Here is a 17,926-nt window from a genome sequence, read left to right as displayed (position 1 = left end):
AGTGGTTCGCCAGGTTTAAATTATTTGTTAAATCCAAATTTACTTTGAGGTCCTCAGTCTGTCGACTCCAGAAAAATGTGGATCTGCCTGTTATAAGCAGGAGAAGATACTGTTTAGTTTTGGAAGGTCTTTCTTGGCCTCTGATAACCCAACAGATAGAACGGAATAGCTGAGTCAGATGAACAGGGAACCAGACAGAGCCAGACTCAATTGGAAAGCCGTGCTTTGAATTCAAATGCAGGATTTGTGTATGAGCTGCGAGGCTGGCCATTCACAAGTTGTTCTGATTGTAATTCACAGACGCAGCTTCCTTCCACCCTTTTATCGACAAGAGTGAAGTGCTCCAATTCTTTTCCTCAGATATTTGCAGGTAAATACAAGTAGACCTCAACGTAGGACCACCACCGGGAATTTCTGGTGCAAAGCGAGCTCGCTGTGAAGTGAGCCCAATTTTATGACTTTTTTTTTTTTCATGGTGGATGGGTGACTGACTGCAATTGTTAAGTCAGTCATGCAGTTGGTTCAGAATGCAGCCGCGAGAGCGATTGTGGGTGCACCAAGGTACACCCACGTGTCACCTATCCTCCGCGAGCTGCACTGGCTTCCTGTGGGTCTCCGGATGCAATTCAAGGTGCTGGTTGTCACCTTTAAAGCCCTTCATGGCTTAGGACCAGGTTACTTACAGGACCGCATACTGCCACATAGTTCCCAGAGACCGGTGAGGTCCCACAGATTGGGCCTCCTTCAGGTCCTGTCGGCCAGACAATGTTGGCTGGCAGGGCCTCGGGGAAGGGCCTTTTCTGTGGTGGCTCCGATGTGGTGGAATCAACTTCCCCCCGAGATTCGAACTACTCCCACCTTGCCAGCCTTCAAGAAAGCCATTAAAACTCTCCTGTTCCGGCAGGCCTGGGGTTGATGTCGCCGGGGGGGGCCGGGATACGATTGGGACATGCTGTATGAATGCACTTATTTTTATGGTTATATTTATTGTTTTAATTTTGTACGCCGCCCTGAGTCCCTAGGGATTGGGCGGCACATAAATTTTATTAATAAATAAATAAATATCATTAATCTAATTGATTTTGCTTCCCATATTGATTTTGCTTTTTGGAAGCTGTCTGAGTAGACTGCCAACGGTGATCGCTCCTACCATCATAAATACATGACAGTGGGAATCCTGTGATGGTCAGAAGTAGAACGATGGATCATAAATCTCCTTTTTTTCAGGATCCTTGTAACTTTGACTGCTTGCTAAATGAATGGTGGTAACTCAAGGACTATCTGGAACGGAATTTTGAAATTCAGCCACGTTCATCCAGAGGGACTTCTGATCTGGTCTGCTTAATTTCACCATAAGCAGCTTCTCTATTAAAATTGTAACTCAAAATTCAGTTTCCCCCAAACTGGCAGAGACCTTAACCGTTTCATGATCAGCCCCATTATTTTAGAAACCAATGGTGGTTCTTTGCAAAACTCTAGATTTCAAGGCTTCCTGCGAAGATGCAGTTGATTGCTTTGTTTTTATATGGTCTTTTAGAACTTCTGCCTCCCAAAATAATGATGGACTCAGTTTCTGCCTTGCTGAGAGGCCAATCACTCCTGCCTGACCCAAGTGCCATGGTGGAGAGCAATCTGATTGAAGACTGCTTCAATCATTTTGATCAAGGATTGAGATCCAAGATGTTAGATGAGAGGTCCCCAACCTTGGCAACTTGAAGACCTGTGGACTTCAACTCCCAGAATTCCTCATATCTTTGAAGATATTTCACTTCTCACCCAAGATGTCTTTTTAGTTCTGGAGCTCTGCAGAACTGAAGAAGCTTCTTGGATGAGAAACAAAATGTCTTCAAGGAAGAACAAAGTCCATTTGCCTTTTGAAAAAGCACCTTTTGGGACAACCATGACCTGGATGACTGAGAATTTCCATCGACGAGATTGGTGGGTCTTTGTTTATCATGGTGTATGATCCTTCATAACATTGCTTCATGTTATTTTTACAATAAAGGTCAATCTTTGCAAGTTTTGAAAGCGAGCAGACCGTGAAAGGCATCCCAATTTATCGCTTTGTTATCCCTCCATCGGCTTTTGCATCACCTGCTTCCAATCCTGATAATGTCTGCTTCTGCACCGATAAGAGTATAAGTCGGAACTGTACATTAAGTGGAATTATGGATATCAGTCCCTGCAAAGCAGGTAACAGAGTTAAAATAGAGAACACTTTTTTTTTTACCTCGACCAAAACATATAGGTTGCCTTCTTAATAATAGGGATGGCTAGAATGTTCCTCACCCCATCAGTAATTGTGTTAAAGCAGGGGTCTTCAAACTTTTGTTTGGAGTAGTACCATAAAATTATATATCAATGGAAAGATGATTTAATCAAGAACGTAATGCAACAAAGTTTGTTCAATTATCTGTATTGTATTCTATGAAAAGTTATAGCCAAATAACCAGAAAAAGGAAGCACAATTTGCTCAGGTTGATCTCAGGTAGCTTTCCTCCATCTGATTGTAGCCAATGAGCATGAGTGTTTAGAGAGCCAATCAGGTGTCATCTTGTTTCGGCCATGAGCCAATCAGATCACAGTAGGATTCAGTGATTGATGTCATGTGTTGAAGCTGAGAGGAGGACATTGGTCAGTGTGTTATGTGATCGCTATCAAGTTGGTTGGGGTTTTTTTTGGTGTGTGTGTTCTTTCATTTAGTGAGCTTGCAAAACGTAATAAAATTAAAGTCATGGTGCAAAGAGTTGACTGGTCGCCCAGAAAGCAATGTAAAATAGTATTCTTAAGTGAACAAGGCTACAGTTATAAAGAAATGAGAAGAAAAATGGGTGGAAACTTAACCAAAGGTAGCATTTCTACTGTACACTTCCCAAATGGTTTCCACAATTTTGGCCACGACTGTAGATTGCCATATAAGGAACTGACATGGTAACAGCGTTTCAATATTTGAGGGGATCTCACAAATCTCCAAAGCATCTGAGGGCAGAATAAGAAGTCAGGGATGGAAGCTTACCAAAGAAATATCTCCATTCTTCCATTCAGTTTTATGAGTAGATACCTTACGATACAGCTTGCATATGGCCTTCATTTCCCTTTTATTTCTACAGGTAAACCAGTCTACATCACATTACCCCATTTCCTGCATGCAAGTAAGGAATTTTTTCAGTATGTTGAGGGACTGAAGCCAGATGTGGACGAACACAAGACCTTTCTGGATGTAGAACCGGTAAGTCACTGCCAATTTAATCCATATTATGCTTTATGTTTCGGTTTGTTTGCTGAAACATTTTCTCCTAGTTCATTTCAGCCACAGCTGGGATGTAGATTTTCAAGGGCCCATCAGCCTGCATTTCAAGGAGGGTTCTGAGTTGTTGTTGTTGTTTTTTTGCTGCTTATTCTAAGCCCATTTAAATAATGAAACACACCAACTTTAAAAGCAAACATCAAGCTCAAAATCCAGTTTAAAATAATTGCAATCGCATCCCTGTAACAAGTACGGTAGCTATGACTTCCTGGCTATTGAGAATCAACTTTGTCCAGTGCTGGGGAAATTTCTCCAAATTCAGCATCTATTTAATGCTGCTAATGTTTGAATATTCCCCACCACCCCCAAAGTTCACTGTATTTATTTTGGTTTAGATCACCGGATTTACCTTGCATTTTGCCAAAAGGATGCAGATTAATCTATTGGTGAGACCGAATTTAAAAATCACGTAAGTCTCGGCTGTTACTCTTTTCTATTGAAGAAAAGTGAACTGTTTGTTCTGCATGTACAGTATTGGCCAAAATGGTGGAAACTTTTTGGGGAAAGTGTAGAGGGAAAGTGGTTAGGTTTCCACCCATTTTTCTTCTAATTTCTTTATAACTGTAGCCTTGTTCACTTAATAATACTATTTTACATCGCTTTCTGGGCGACCAGTCAACTCTTTGCACCATGACTTTAATTTTATTACATTTCACAAGCTCACTAAATGAAAGAACGCACAAAAAAACCAACCAACTTGATAGCCATCACATAACACACTGACCAATGTCCTCCTCTCAGCTTCAATACATGACATCGATATCTGAATCCTACTGTGATCTGATTGGCTCATTGCCAAAACAAGATGACGCCTGATTGGCTCTCTAAACACTCGTGCTCATTGGCTACAATCAGATGAAGGAAAGCTACCTGAGATCAACCTAAGCAAGTTGTGCTTCCTTTTTCTGGTTATTTGGCTGTAACTTTTCATAGAATACAGTACAGATAATTGAGCAAACTACGTTGCATTACATTCTTGATTAAATTATCTTTCCATTGATATATAGGTTTATGGTACTACTCCAAAAATGTGGTGTTATTAGCCATCAAACCTCAAAAATACCCTTTCCCCAAAAGGTTTCCACAAATCTGGCCACTACTGTATGCTTATCAGAAGAACTGGTTTATGGGCAATAGCGCCTTCGAGAAGGGGTTAAAATGTGCAAGATGGCAGGCATGACATTCTCACTGATGCTCTGCCCCCTTTATGTGTGCAGGCTGTAGAGGTCAACTGTGGCCTTCAAGTCTCCTTAAAGCCTCTTCTGAGAAAAATGTGATAGGACAGATGGACAACAATTTTGTGTTGACTTTAAAATCCATAATAAAAACAAAAAACAAATCCATCAATCTCCTTCCCCTGAGACATTCCTCTCTACATTACAGAAAAGGCTTTGTTGACTTCTTCCCTCCTTCCCAAAATATATGTGGTTGGCCACAAAAGAGAGAGAGAGCTCTCCTTTCTGTATTTTGCTTATTTTGAAAATGCCTTTAGTCTTTGGCTCAAAGGTAACAATCTAAACCAATGTGGGCATTTCTAACCAGGTTAAAGTTGGAGGAAAAAAACCAAAGTAAAACAGGCATTTCTCTGCAAGGCAATGTCAATCGGCCTCCAAGAAAAATAGTATAGAACAGTGATGGTGAACCTATGGCACACGTGCCAGAGGCGGCACTCGGAGCCCTCTCTGTGGGCACACGTGCCGTTGCCCCAGCCTCGCCTCCTCCCATGACCCCCTCCTCTCCAGCAGTCCCCCTGGAGGAGAGTCGCCCCTGAGCATGGCCCACGCGGAGCAGCGCAGCCAAGGACATGGCAGCTAGGCAGCATAGACAAGACTCTGCCCTCACACCCCATCGTGCACAGTTGATGCTGCGGGGTGCGGGCAGAGGGCGTGGCCGCCATAGCGCTGCTGGGCTGCCTGGGCGATCTGCGGCGGGCCCTGGAGGTGGTGAGTGGCCCTGCAGGCAGGTGGGGCAGGGGATGGGGGGACAGAGCAGGGGTGGGGCAGGGGGTGGAGCAGTTTGGGGCACTCGGTCTCTAAAAGGTTTGCCATCACTGGTATAGAACCTCAAATAATGTGGTAGTCATCTCTTGTGTTCTCAGAAGACAGCTGACCCAAACTGTGTTGTTTTAATGTTGCTGCTTTTTTTTGTTCTTATTTTTATTTTCTGCAGAGCCCTAAAAAAGATTAAGCATGAGTTTATCTTTCCTATTTTGTGGCTGAACGAGGTCAGTGTATATCTTTTTCAGTTGCTGTAATCTTTCCTTTTAGTTTGACTCTTTGGCCAGTCTGGGATCACTGTTGATTGAACCAACAACAACAACAACAAAATCCCCCCAAATATCTGCTTCTATACAATCATCTACCCATCATGGAAAGACTAAGCACTTGTCTCAATTCTCTGACCTGGGAGAAGATCCAGAGATTCCTGTCCTTAACTGGTCCTGGTTTCCTCTGAAATGAAACGAGTAGAAACCTACTTCCCATATCACCCATTCTCTCCTTTCCCAGTTTCACTGCTTCTCTCTATGTAAACCTCCCAATCTTGATATACAGAAGGAAGCAGGAAAATTCAAAAGTCATCTTGACTATCAGGATATGTTCTTCTTGCCTTTGTGCTACAGTATTTTTTTTTTCCTTTTAATATTTTTTTATTTTTCCAAACTCTCCCCCATACATATACCGTGATATTTATCAGATGTTAACATACATTCTTTTTACATTCATATATAAGATATTTTTAATAAAATGAAATAAATACATACACACGACTTTTGGTGTTGCTCGCCCATTTCTCCTTTCACTGTATCCACACTCCTTCTTCTCTCCCTTCTTTCTCCCTTTCTTCTCTTCCCTACTTCCCTCTTCTTCCTCTCCTCTTCTCTTTCCTTCACCACTCTCCTCCCCTTTCCCCCCACTTCTCTTCTTCTCCTCCAACCTTCCTACTTCTTTCTCCCCTCCTTTACTCTTTTCTCTCTCCTCTCCTTTCTTCCCTCTCATCCCTCTCATCCCAATTCAGGGGTAATGTCTGAGCAATTCCTCTCTCCAAATTTCCCTATCTTCCCTTTACAAGCTCCCTAAAGGAAAGAACACAAAACAACCCAACCAACTTGATAGCAATCACATAACACACTGACCAATGTCCTCCTCTCAGCTTCAATACAAGACATCAATAAGTGAATCCTACTGTGATCTGATTGGCTCATTGCCAAAACAAGATGACACCCGATTGGCTCTCTAAACACTCATGCGCATTGGCTACAATCGGATGAAGGAAAGCTACCTGAGATCAACCTGAGCAAGTTGTGCTTCCTTTTTCTGGTTATTTGGCTGTAACTTTTCATAGAACACAGTACAGATAATTGAACAAACTTTGTTGCCTTACATTCTTGATTAAATTATCTTTCCATTGATATATAATTTTATGGTACTACTGGCCCCAAAAAAGTGATGTTATTAGCCATCAAACCTCAGAAATACATTTTTCCCAAAAGGTTTCCACAATTTTGGCCACTCCTATATTTGAGAAGAGCATTACTGTTGCTGAGTATTCACATTGTATTCTTCTGCTGGAAGGATGCTGAAAAATGCTTTCCCCCCTCCCTTTCTTTCTCTAGACAGCTATTATTGGTGATGAGAAAGCAGAAGCTTTCCGATCAAGAGTGAGCAACAAGATCAAATTGCTGCACTACCTTGAATTGACGCTAATTATCACCGGTTCTGTGATGTTCCTGGGATTCCTAATTGCTTTCTTTGTATGCAGAGGGAAGAGTGCTAAATAAGTAAGTCAGGTTTGGAATTAAGATCTTTTGGAATACATGATTCACGTACTTGTACAATGACTAAAGCAGTATATTCTTCAACCAGTAGATGGCAGAGTTTATCAGTTCGTAGTTGCATCTATGGCATTGGTTCTCAACCTTTCTAATGCCGCGACCCCATTATACAGTTCCCCATGTTGTGGTGACCCCCAACCACTTATACATCACTGGGTGCCAGGGGCGTGGCCAAAGAAAAGGGGAAAAAATGGCGGACAGCCTTGTTTGGCGACCCCCGTGAAATGGTCGTTCGACCCCAAATGGGGTCCCGACCCACAGGTTGAGAACCACTGATCTGTGGTATATATTCTATGTCTTTTCCTTGAATAAAGTTTCCTGCTTCCTTCTCGCAGTTAAGCAGAAAAGCACAGGTGGACAGTGCACTGTTTGTTCTGTAGGGCTATATACAGACTTCCTAACAAGATGTGTAATTAATTAATTAATTTGGAAGGACTCTAGGCTCCATTACAGGTGGCCTAAGACATTAAAAACAGTGGGTAGCAACAAAAGAAGAAAAAGGGAAAAAAAACCAATGTTCAGGCAACTGTTCCAACTAATAGATAATATTCTATGGGATCTTAACAACCAGCACTTGGGGAACCGGCCAGATTTTCAATCCTTGGGAATGAAACAGATCATTGGACAGTTGCTGTTATGCAGCGCCATGTCATAGGTTGCCGTCTCTTAGCAAATTTGTTTTTAACAGCATACTCAAAAGAGTCCATGGTCAATCTGTTCCTTTCCTTGAAACATCGCTGGCCCCTTCTCAATTGCCTGTGATGTAGGCACAAGATACAGAAGCATCTTGACAGACTTGAACATTGGGCCCTATCTAACAAGATGTAGAGAAAAGTAAGGTTTTTTACACGTAGGCAAGAAAAACCAAATGCACAAGTATAGAATAAATGGTACCTGGATCAATAGTAGTAATTGCGAGAGGGATCTTAAAGTCCTAGTGGACTATCACTTAAACATGAGCCAACCGTGTGCTGCAGCTGCCAAAAAGGCCAACACAGTGCTAGGCTGCATTAACAGAGGGATAGAATCAAGATCACGTGAAGTGTTAATACCACTTTACAATGCCTTGGTAAGGCCACACTTGAAATACTGCAGCCAGTTTTGATCGCAACTACGTTAAAAAAGATGTTGAGACTCTGGAAAGAGTGCAGAGAAAAGCAACAAAGATGATCAGGGGACTAAAAGTTAAAATATACAGAGAACAGTTGCAGGAAGTGGGTTTGTCTAGTTTAATGAAAAGAAGGACTAGGGGACATGATAGCAGTCTTCCAATATCTGAGGGGCTGCCACAAAGAAGAGGCGGTCAACGTATTCTCCAAAGCACTGGAAGGCAAGACAAGAAGAGGTGGATGGAAACTAATTAAGGAGAGAAGCAACCTAGAAATAAGGAGAAATTTCCTGACACAACAATTAATCAGTGGAACAACCTGCCTCCAGAAGTTGTGAATGCTCCAACACAGGAGGTTTTTAAAAAGAGATTGGACAACAATTTGTCTGAAATGATATAGGGTCTCCTGCTTCAGCGGGGGGTTGGACTAGAAGACCTCCAAGGTCCCTTCTGTTATTCTGTTATATAGGGCTTTTAGATATTGATCCTTACTGGCAACAGAGAGATACAGTGATGGATGCTGATATATTTTAACTAAGGCTATGGACCCGTAGCTTGAGGAAGAGACAGGCAAATAGAGATAAAATAATAATATGGATCTTAGTAACTTAGCTCCAAGATGCATTCAAATAGAAATTAAGTCCCGGTCAATCCTCCACCAATTCTGGATTTATCTGACTCATTTGTGTTCTTCTTTTCTTTTGTCATCCTGCAGGACGCTGCTGGTGAAAGCATCCGTTTCTTCCAATTTCAAGCAGAGGGTAGACCTGCCTTCCTGGTGTTGTTGTTGGTTGTGGTCTGTGAATGTAAATATCCTGCGGAAGGCGTCTGCAAAACAGCGGGTGACAGATACGTCATTTTTCCAATCAGAAATCCACAGACATTCAGATGACCTGTTTTCACACCACCAGGAAGACTGGCATGAAACCTGAACTTCTGGGGCTCGCCCCCCTTCGAAATGAAACTCCAATTTGCATCTGACTTTGTTCTGCCATTTTTGCAGCTCAGATTGCCATTTCCTCTGCATCCTCCAGTGTTGAAGAATGGGAATGGCTGGGCTGGAAAAGAATTATTTCCTTGGCTTCCCACTCCGGAAAGAAAAGAACCCCTGTTGTGTCTAAATTCAAAAGCTGTGACTTTTTTATTATTATTATTTTGAAGGGAAGGAAGAAAGACCAACAACTGTAGACTATTAATTGCTAGTAAAAGACTTTCCAAAAAGCCCTGTTTGATTATGTGGGTTTCTGTCCACCCCACCTCAAGCTCCTCTAAACTTCCCTCTCTGCTGCAGATTTGCAAAGTAGTTTCCTGATGCACTATGTTGGGAAGATCTTGGGGATAATGTAACGATAAGCATCTTAAATAGACACCTTTCATATTTTTGGCAGGCCCACAAACCTCCTTGAAGAGGCAGTCTTAATAGTTTTGGCTCGAACAAAATTAGGTGAGGTTCTGTGTAAGGTCCTACATTTAGGCAAGAAAAACCAAATGTACAGATATAGTATAGGGCGTACCTTGCTCAATAGTAGTAACTCTGAGAGGGACCTCAGAGTCCTAGTGGACAATCCCTTAAACAGGAGCCAGCAGTGTGCTGCAGCTGCCAAAAAAGCCAACACAGTGCTAGGCTGCACTTGGAATACTGCATCCAGTTTTGGTCACCACAATGTAAAAAAGATGTTGAGACTCTTTCTAGAGTACAGAGAAGAGCAACAAAGATGATTAGGGGATTGGAGGCTAAAACATATGAGGAATGGTTGCTGGAATTGGGTATGTCTAGTTTAATGAAGAGAAAGATGAGGGGGGACATGAGAGTATCCAGTATCTCAGGAGCTGCCCCAAAGAAGAGGGAGTCAAGCTATTTTCCAAAGTGCCTGAAGGCAGGACAAGAAGCAACGGATGGAAACTAATCAAGGAGAGAAGCAACCTAGAACTAAGGAGAAACTTCCTGACAGTTAGAACAATTAACCAGTGGAACAACCTGCCTCCAGAAGCGGTGAATGTTCCAACACTGGAAGTTTTTAAGATGAGACTGGACAGCCATCTGTCCGAAATGATGTAGGGTTTCCTGCCTGAGCATGGGGTTGGACTCGATGACCTCCAAGGTCCCTTCCAACTTTATTAACCGGAATGGGACTATTTGCCACCACCAAATCACCATGGCCAACTCAACCATGGTCAACTCGCCGTGGCCAATTCACCATGGCCAACTCTATTATTCTGTTCTGTTAAAACCTAGTACCACTTTATAAAGCCCTATTAAGACCACTCCTCGATTACTGCAGCCAGTTTTGGTCACCATACCACAAAAAAGATGTTCAGAGTCTGGAAAAAATTCAGAGAAGAGCAACTAAGATGATCAAAGGCCTGGAGACCAAAATGTACGAAGAACGGCTGCAGGAATTGGGTTTGGCCAGTCTAAAGAAAAGAAGAACTAGGGGAGAGATGATAACAGTATTCCGGTATCTGAAGGGCTGCCACAAGAAGAGGGGGTCACATTATTCTCCAAGGCACCAGAGGGCAGGAGAAGAAACAATGGTTGGAAACTGGTCAAGGAGAGACATAACCTTGAATTAAGGAGAAACTTCCTGACAGTGAGGACAAGCAACCAGTGGAACAGCTTACCTATAGAAATCGTGGGCGCTCCATCCCTGGAAGTTTTTAAAAAGAGACTGGACAATCACCTGTCTGAGATGGTATAGGTTCTCCTGCTTGAGCAGGGGGCTGGACTAGAGGACCTCCAAGGTCCCTTCCAGCTTCTACTCTACTCTACTCTACTCTACTCTACTCTACTCTACTCTACTCTACTCTACTCTATTCTCTGCTTGATTATGTCCATATGATAGAGGCATTGTAGAATCTATTGTCCACATTTTACTCTACTGTTGTTGTCATACAGATATGAAAAGTCCCTTTGTTTCTCCTCACCTGATATCATAGCCAAGATAGTCTGATATTTTCTACATACAAATTATGCTTTCCAATCCAAGAGAGTCTACGTCTCTGGACGTGGCCAGATTCTGTTATGTTGCTATTTAGATGCTTGAGGCGAGATGGGGACGAAAGAAAAAAGAAAAGAAAAGAGGGAATGGAATGGAAGGGAAGGGAAGAGAAGAGAAGAGAAACAAGGGAGGGAGGGAGGAAGGAAGGAAGGAAGGAAGGAAGGAAGGAAGGAAGGAAGGAAGGAAGGAAGGAAGGAAAGAAAGTTTCAAGCCATTTACAGCAATTCCCAACCCTCAATATAATATAAATATGGCTAACATTTGAACAGCTAGATATAAATAGATAGATACATGTCATTTTATTTATTTCATATTTTATTTTAAGCTACCTCTAGCTCTCAGTCCTATTTTCAGACAAATAATCAGTGGTAGAGACATAACGTGGTATAGTGATCATCATATTCTGCCTTATTCCTTTAGCTTATGTTTTACAGTTGCCCACCCCTCTTTTACTTTTGCTTTTAAAGAGTTTGTTAATGGTTTAATGCTATACAAGACTTTGATCGAAATAAATTCTGACGGACTGAGTTAAATAACGGGTGTCCTCTATGCGCATGTGGGAAAAATGTAAAAGGAAGTGATTGTTCTTTTTTAACTATTATTATTTTATTTTATTTTTAACCAACAAAACAAAAGAAAGCAAAACATAACACACATACACACACAGTATATACTCCTCCCCCCCTTTTTAACAGCGATTACATAATGGTAATCTTCTATTATTTACATTTCTCCCCCCCCCTTATTCTTCTTTAGAATATTTTTCATTATTGCCCCATTGTTTCTTATTTACATTTTTCTTCCTTCATATTCTACTTCTTACTAAGAATAATTCATATTAATATTATTATACATTATTATACACGTATTTTCACTTTTGACCTTCCCACATTTATTCTCCTCTATTATTTCTAGTCTCCAACCAGTCATACCACTCGTTCCATGTTCGATAGTATTCTGTGTCTTCCTTTTCTTTTATCTCTTTTGTTAATTTGTCCATCTCAGCACAGTCCAGGATTTTTCTTATCAGGAAGTGATTGTTAATGAGAAACTTTTTCCAGATAAAGAGAGACACTGCTAGATAAAGACTGAACAGAATACAGTCTTAAAGCCCTATCTGTACTTTTTTTTTTTCATTTTGTGGAGAGCCAGGCAAGACATATTGTTGTGTCAATGATTTCCTTTCTCATAAAAAAAAATATATATATATCCTGGGATTTCCTTTCTGATAAAAATGTATGACAGCTGAAGTTCACTAAGGAGCATTTATTCATATGGCTTTGATAAAGTGTTTTGCAAATGATTTTTTTAAAAAAAGCTATTTTTGATCCCGGTAACACCTGCTGTCTATGGAGAGAGTGGCTAGGTAATAAATGTAAAAGTGGTACCAGAGAAACAAGAAGAGCACTTAGACCAGTGGTTCTCAACCTTTTTAATGCCGTGACCCCCAACTGGTCGTAAGTCAAGGACTACTCAACCGGTCGTAAGTCGAGGACTACTCAACTGGTGCAGCACCGTTTGCAGAATGGGATTTTTGGTGAGCTCAGCAGCGCAGAGACAGCCTGGACAATTCCTATTGGCTTTTGAAAGCCAATAGAATTAGACTCTATTCAAGAGAGTCTATTCTATTGGCTTTCAAAAGCCAATAGAATAAAAGGGAGTAGCACAGCTAAGGAAAAGGGGGAAAAAATGGCAGACTGCATTGTATGGTGACCCCAGTGAAATGGTCGTTCGACCCCAAATGGGGTCCCGACCCACAGGTTGAGAACCACTATCTTAGACTTATATATCACTTCACACTGCTTTACAGCCCTCTCTAAGCGGTTTACAGAGTCAGCGTATTGCCCCCCAACAATCTGGGTCCTCATTTTACCGACCTCGGAAGGAAGGAAGGCTGAGTCAACCTGGAGCCAGTGAAAATCGAACTGCTGGCAACTGGCAGTTAGCAGAAGTAGCCTGCAGTACTGCATTCTCACCACTGTGCCTCCAGAAGGAAAATGAGAAAGGGAATAAGAGAGGAAAGGAAGGGAGGGAGGGAGGAATAACAATAGCACTTTGACTTATATACCACCCCATAGTGCTTTGCAGCCCTCTCTAAGCAGTTTACAGAGTCAGCCTATTTCCCTCAAAAATCTGGGTCCTCATTTTACTGATCTTGGAAAGATGGAAGGCTGAGTCCACCTTGAGCTGGGCAAGATCGAACTGCTGGCAGTGGGCAGAGTCAGCCTGCAATGCTGCATTCTAACCACTGAAACACCAGGGCTCCTATGAAAAAAAAAAAAGGAAAGGAATTCTGGAAATGATCTGGATAGTTTAACAGCCCTCCCCCAAATTGCCATTTTTGCAAGCCAACAAAGCAATGTCAGTGTGGAATAGCATGGAGAATAGGCCCAATTCTGACAGAAGAGAATATATGTAGATATGGAGATGGTGTAGACTTCCAGAGGAAAAGAGAGGAACCTGACCCACTTTCCATCGAAGGGGACTGTGTGGAAAAGGTTTTCTCCTTCAAATTCCTGGGGGTCTACCTCTGTGAAGATCTTACCTGGAAAATTAAGATAGGCCAGGTGGCCAAAAAGGACCAACAGAGACTCCACTTCCTCAGGGTCTTGTGGAAGAACAGGATAGAATGACGACTCATGACCTTCTTCTACCAGTCTACTATTGAAAGCGTCCTCACATGGGAGACCCAGGCAACACAGTATTGAATAACTGGAGATTATATAAATATTTATAGATGTATATACTGAGAAGGTTAGATAGATAGAAGTATTAATGTAAGAGAAAATTAATCTTATTGTATATAATACAGATAAGGAAATTTGGAGAGAGGAGTTGCTCGGACATTACCCCTGAATCGTATCTGAAGAGGGATGAGAGGGAAGAAAGGAGAGGAGAGAGAAAAGAGTAAAGGAGGGGAGAAGGAAGTAGGAAGGTTGGAGGAGAAGAGGAGAAGTGGGGAGAAAGGGGAGGAGAGTGGTGAAGGAAAGAGAAGAGGAGAGGAAGAAGAGGGAAGTAGGGAAGAAAGAGAAGAAAGGGAGAAAGAAAGTAGAGAAGAAGGAGTGTGAATACAGTGAAAGAGGAAATGGGCGAGCAACACCAAAAGTCATGTGTATGTATTTATTTCATTTTATCAAAAGTATCTTATATATGAATGTAAAAAGAATGTATGTTAACATCTGATAAATATCACGGTATATGTATGGGGGAGAGTTTGAAAAAAAAAAGCATCTTCACATACTGTATGGTGGTTTGGTATGCTGGCTTGACAGCCGCGGACAGGAAGATATACGAGAGAGTGGTGAGCACCACACAAAACATCGTGGGCTGTTCCCTGACACCACAGGATGACATCGCCAGGGCCCGTTGCCTTGGTAGAGTGAGGAAAATTCTCAGGGATGACTCACACCCTGGTTAGTACCGTATATGCCGGCGTATTAGGCGACCCGGCATATAAGATGACCCCTGTCTTTATAGCCGGGCCACATTCCTAGAACGTCGTCTTATATGCCGGAAACTACCAGTATTTCCGGTGTATAAGACGACTCGGCGTATAAGACGACCCCCGTCTTTGGCGCCGATTTCAGCTCTCGCGGAAGTCGTCTTATACGCCGGCATTTACGGTACCTCTTTATTCTCCTACCATTGGGAGAATAAAGGAGATCTAGAAACATAGCCAGCCATACCAACGGGCTGAAGAACAGCTTCTATCCATGGGCTGTCCAACTCTTGAACGGGACATAATTTTATGCATGATAGACTCGTGAAGCCGGCGTGCCGTGCAATTAGCTCACAGGGTGTAATAAGTTGGTGGGTTTGTAGTCACTGTGAGTTGTGATGGGGGGGGGGGAACGGAGGGAAGCTCAGCCAATCTCACTGTGTACATGTTATACTTTGATAATAAAGGTTCATTTATTTCATTCAGGGCTGAACTTTGGGGTCCTTGGTGCTCTCTGAACTTGGTGGTTTTCATGCTGACGTTTTGTTGACCTGGACTTAGGGGACAGTATCAGTTGTGAATACGTGCAGATGGCCCCCGCTATCTCTGGCCACTTGCAGAACCATGAATGCCAGGTCATAAAAGGACAACAAAGGAAACACCCAATATCCTAACATATGGTGACTTTGGGAAATAACCCAAAGGGACCATTTTTAGCTACTTCCTTCTTATCTACAACGCGCCGGCCTTAAAGGGCGAAGTCTTCATCTTATGTGCGTCAGCTTTGCTGGGTGAATTGCTTATGTAATCAAAGAAGGTATAGAAAATAAGGCTTTTCTGATATTTGGAGCTTTTTCTCTCTCTTTTTTTTTTAGAGACGCCTGTCTTTGTTCAGCTGAATAAAAATGTAAAGCTTGAAGGCAAGTTCTGGTTTCCTCTATTTTTTATCAAGCAAAACTTCAGCACCTGCATAGCAGTTTCATGACCCATCTAGGCAACATCATCAGTGCTAGAAGGGAGTGGGGCTTGTAGAAGGAAGGAAGAGGGCTATGGAGGTTTTCTTGCAGATGTTTCATGACCCAACTAGGCAACATCATCAGTGCTAGGCCCAACTCTAATGATATCTCACAGTGGAGTAGCTCAATAGCTTCTTCTATTTATGTATATACTATATAAAACATCTTCTAAGATTCCAGCTACGGGTCCATTGATTTGAAGACAATGATGCAGCGTTGAAGAAAATGCACAAAAAAAAATGTTTCCTTGGCTTCTGTCATTAGAAGCTAAGAATTAATATTTGGGTGCAAATCTTTGAACTGGCAATGGGGATGCAACCTTCAAACTGCTATCTTTGGAAGCAATCTTTTCAGGAGACTATTGCAAATATATATTTTTTTCCAGGGTGAATTTGAAATATGCAGCTGTGGCAGCCACTGAAAGCCCAGATGAAGAAGTAGGGTAGGAAGGACTTTTAAATGGAGGTTTTCAAGAAGAGAATGGTCACCCATTTGTCCGAAATGGTATAGAATCTTCTACCATGGGCAGTGGGTTGGACTAGAATAGCCATAGCTATTAGACTTATGTACCACTTCACAGTGCTTTACAGCCCTCTCTAAGCAGTTTGCAGAGTCAGCGTCTTGCCCCCAACAATCTGGGTCCTCATTTTATCAACCTTGGAAGGATGAAAAGCTGAGTCAACCTTGAGCTGGTCAGGATCGAACTGCCGAACCATTGGCAGCAAGGATTCAGCAGAAGTAGCCTGCAGTGCGGCATTCTAGCCACTTCAGCAGCAGGACTCTTGGAGATCTGTAGAAGACCTCCAAGGTCCCTTCCAATCCTATTATTATATGTTCTGTGTTCTGAACCCCAGCTGAGTCTTAGTAGCACCATGGACCAGTCCTTGAAGTTTCCAAGGCAGCAAATTCCCCAAAATGTACCTCTTGAAATCTCTCTATTTCTGCTATTTGTGAGATGCAAGCATTCTAGTGTAATCGTACTCAAATAATACAAGTGTCAGCTTAATAATAATAATAATAATAATAATAATAATAATAATAATAATAATAATAATAATAAAGTTGGAAGGGACCTTGCAGGTCATCTAGTCTAACCCCTGCTCAGGCAGGAAACCCTACACCCTTTTGGACAAATGGCTGTCCAGTCTCTTCTTAAAAACTTCCAGTGTTGGAGCATTCACCGCTTCTGGAGGCAGGTTGTTCCACTGGTTAATTGTTCTAACTGTCAGGAAGTTTCTCCTTAGTTCTAGGTTGCTTCTCTCCTTGATTAGTTTCCATCTGTTGCTTCTTGTTCTGCTTTCAGGCGCTTTGGAGAATAGCTTGACTCCCTCTTCTTTGGGGCAGCCCCTGAGATACTGGAACACTGCTATCATGTCCCCCCTAGTCCTTCTCTTCATTAAATTAGACATACCCAATTCCAGCAACCATTCCTTATATGTTTTAGCCTCCAATCCTCTAATCATTTTGTTGCTCTTCTCGTACTCTTTCTAGAGTCTCAACATCTTTTTTACATTGTGGTGACCAAAACTGGATGCAGGATTCCAAGTGTGGCCTTACTTAATCTATTTAATCTTAATCTAAGGAAGGAAAGAAAGAAAGAAAGAAAGAAAGAAAGAAAGAAAGAAAGAAAGAAAGAGAGAGTTCACTTTGGTGAACTCAAATTATATGAAGAACTGTTGCTGGAATTGGGTATGTCTAGTTTAATGAAGAGAAGGACAGGGGGGGGACAGGATAGCAGTGTTCCAATATCTCAGGGGCTGCCCCAAAGCTGAGGGAGTCAAGATATTCTCCAAAGCACCTGTAGGCTGGGCAAGAAGCAACAGATGGAAACTAATCAAAGAGAGAAGCAACCTAGAACTAAGGAGAAATTTGCTCACAGTTAATCAGTGGAACAACCTGCCTCCAGAAATTGTGGGTGCTCCAACAGTGGAGGTTTTCAAGAAGAGACTGGACAGCCATTTCTCTGAAATAGTATAGGTCTCTTGCAAGAGCTGCAAGTTGGACTACATGATCTCCAAGGTCCCTTCCAAGTCTGTTACTGTTACTGCTACTAGCTTACAAGCATTTATTTAATGATCATTCAAAATTATGATGGCACTGAAATATTTAAAAAAATGACTTAGGACTCCTTCTCACATGACTCTCACAGCTTCTGGATCAAAATGTGGACTGATTTTAAAAAAGGGGGGACAATCCAGTCCAAAATGATTACTTACTGATCGTTA

General features: G+C 42.0%; 1 protein-coding gene across 2 annotated transcripts in view; it reads left to right on the top strand.

Moving 5' to 3' along the window:
• The window catches only part of LOC120299802 (platelet glycoprotein 4-like), a 48,968-nt gene extending 39,498 nt beyond the window's left edge, over positions 1-9,470 (top strand). For both annotated transcript variants that reach the window (XM_039325013.1, XM_039325012.1), the window contains exons 8-14: positions 301-370; positions 2,006-2,193; positions 3,111-3,229; positions 3,643-3,716; positions 5,477-5,531; positions 6,921-7,085; positions 8,963-9,470. In XM_039325013.1, the coding sequence (XP_039180947.1) occupies positions 301-370; positions 2,006-2,193; positions 3,111-3,229; positions 3,643-3,716; positions 5,477-5,531; positions 6,921-7,085 (671 nt within the window). In that variant the 3' untranslated portion in view covers positions 8,963-9,470. The remainder of the gene's footprint in view (positions 1-300; positions 371-2,005; positions 2,194-3,110; positions 3,230-3,642; positions 3,717-5,476; positions 5,532-6,920; positions 7,086-8,962) is intronic.
• Positions 9,471-17,926: the final 8,456 nt, after the last annotated feature.

The sequence above is a fragment of the Crotalus tigris genome, unplaced genomic scaffold, assembly GCF_016545835.1.
Source record: "Crotalus tigris isolate CLP2741 ecotype Arizona unplaced genomic scaffold, ASM1654583v1 scf7180000024315.672297, whole genome shotgun sequence".
Classification (NCBI taxonomy): Eukaryota; Metazoa; Chordata; class Lepidosauria; order Squamata; family Viperidae; genus Crotalus; species Crotalus tigris.
This window is presented reverse-complemented; position numbering and strand designations above follow the sequence as displayed.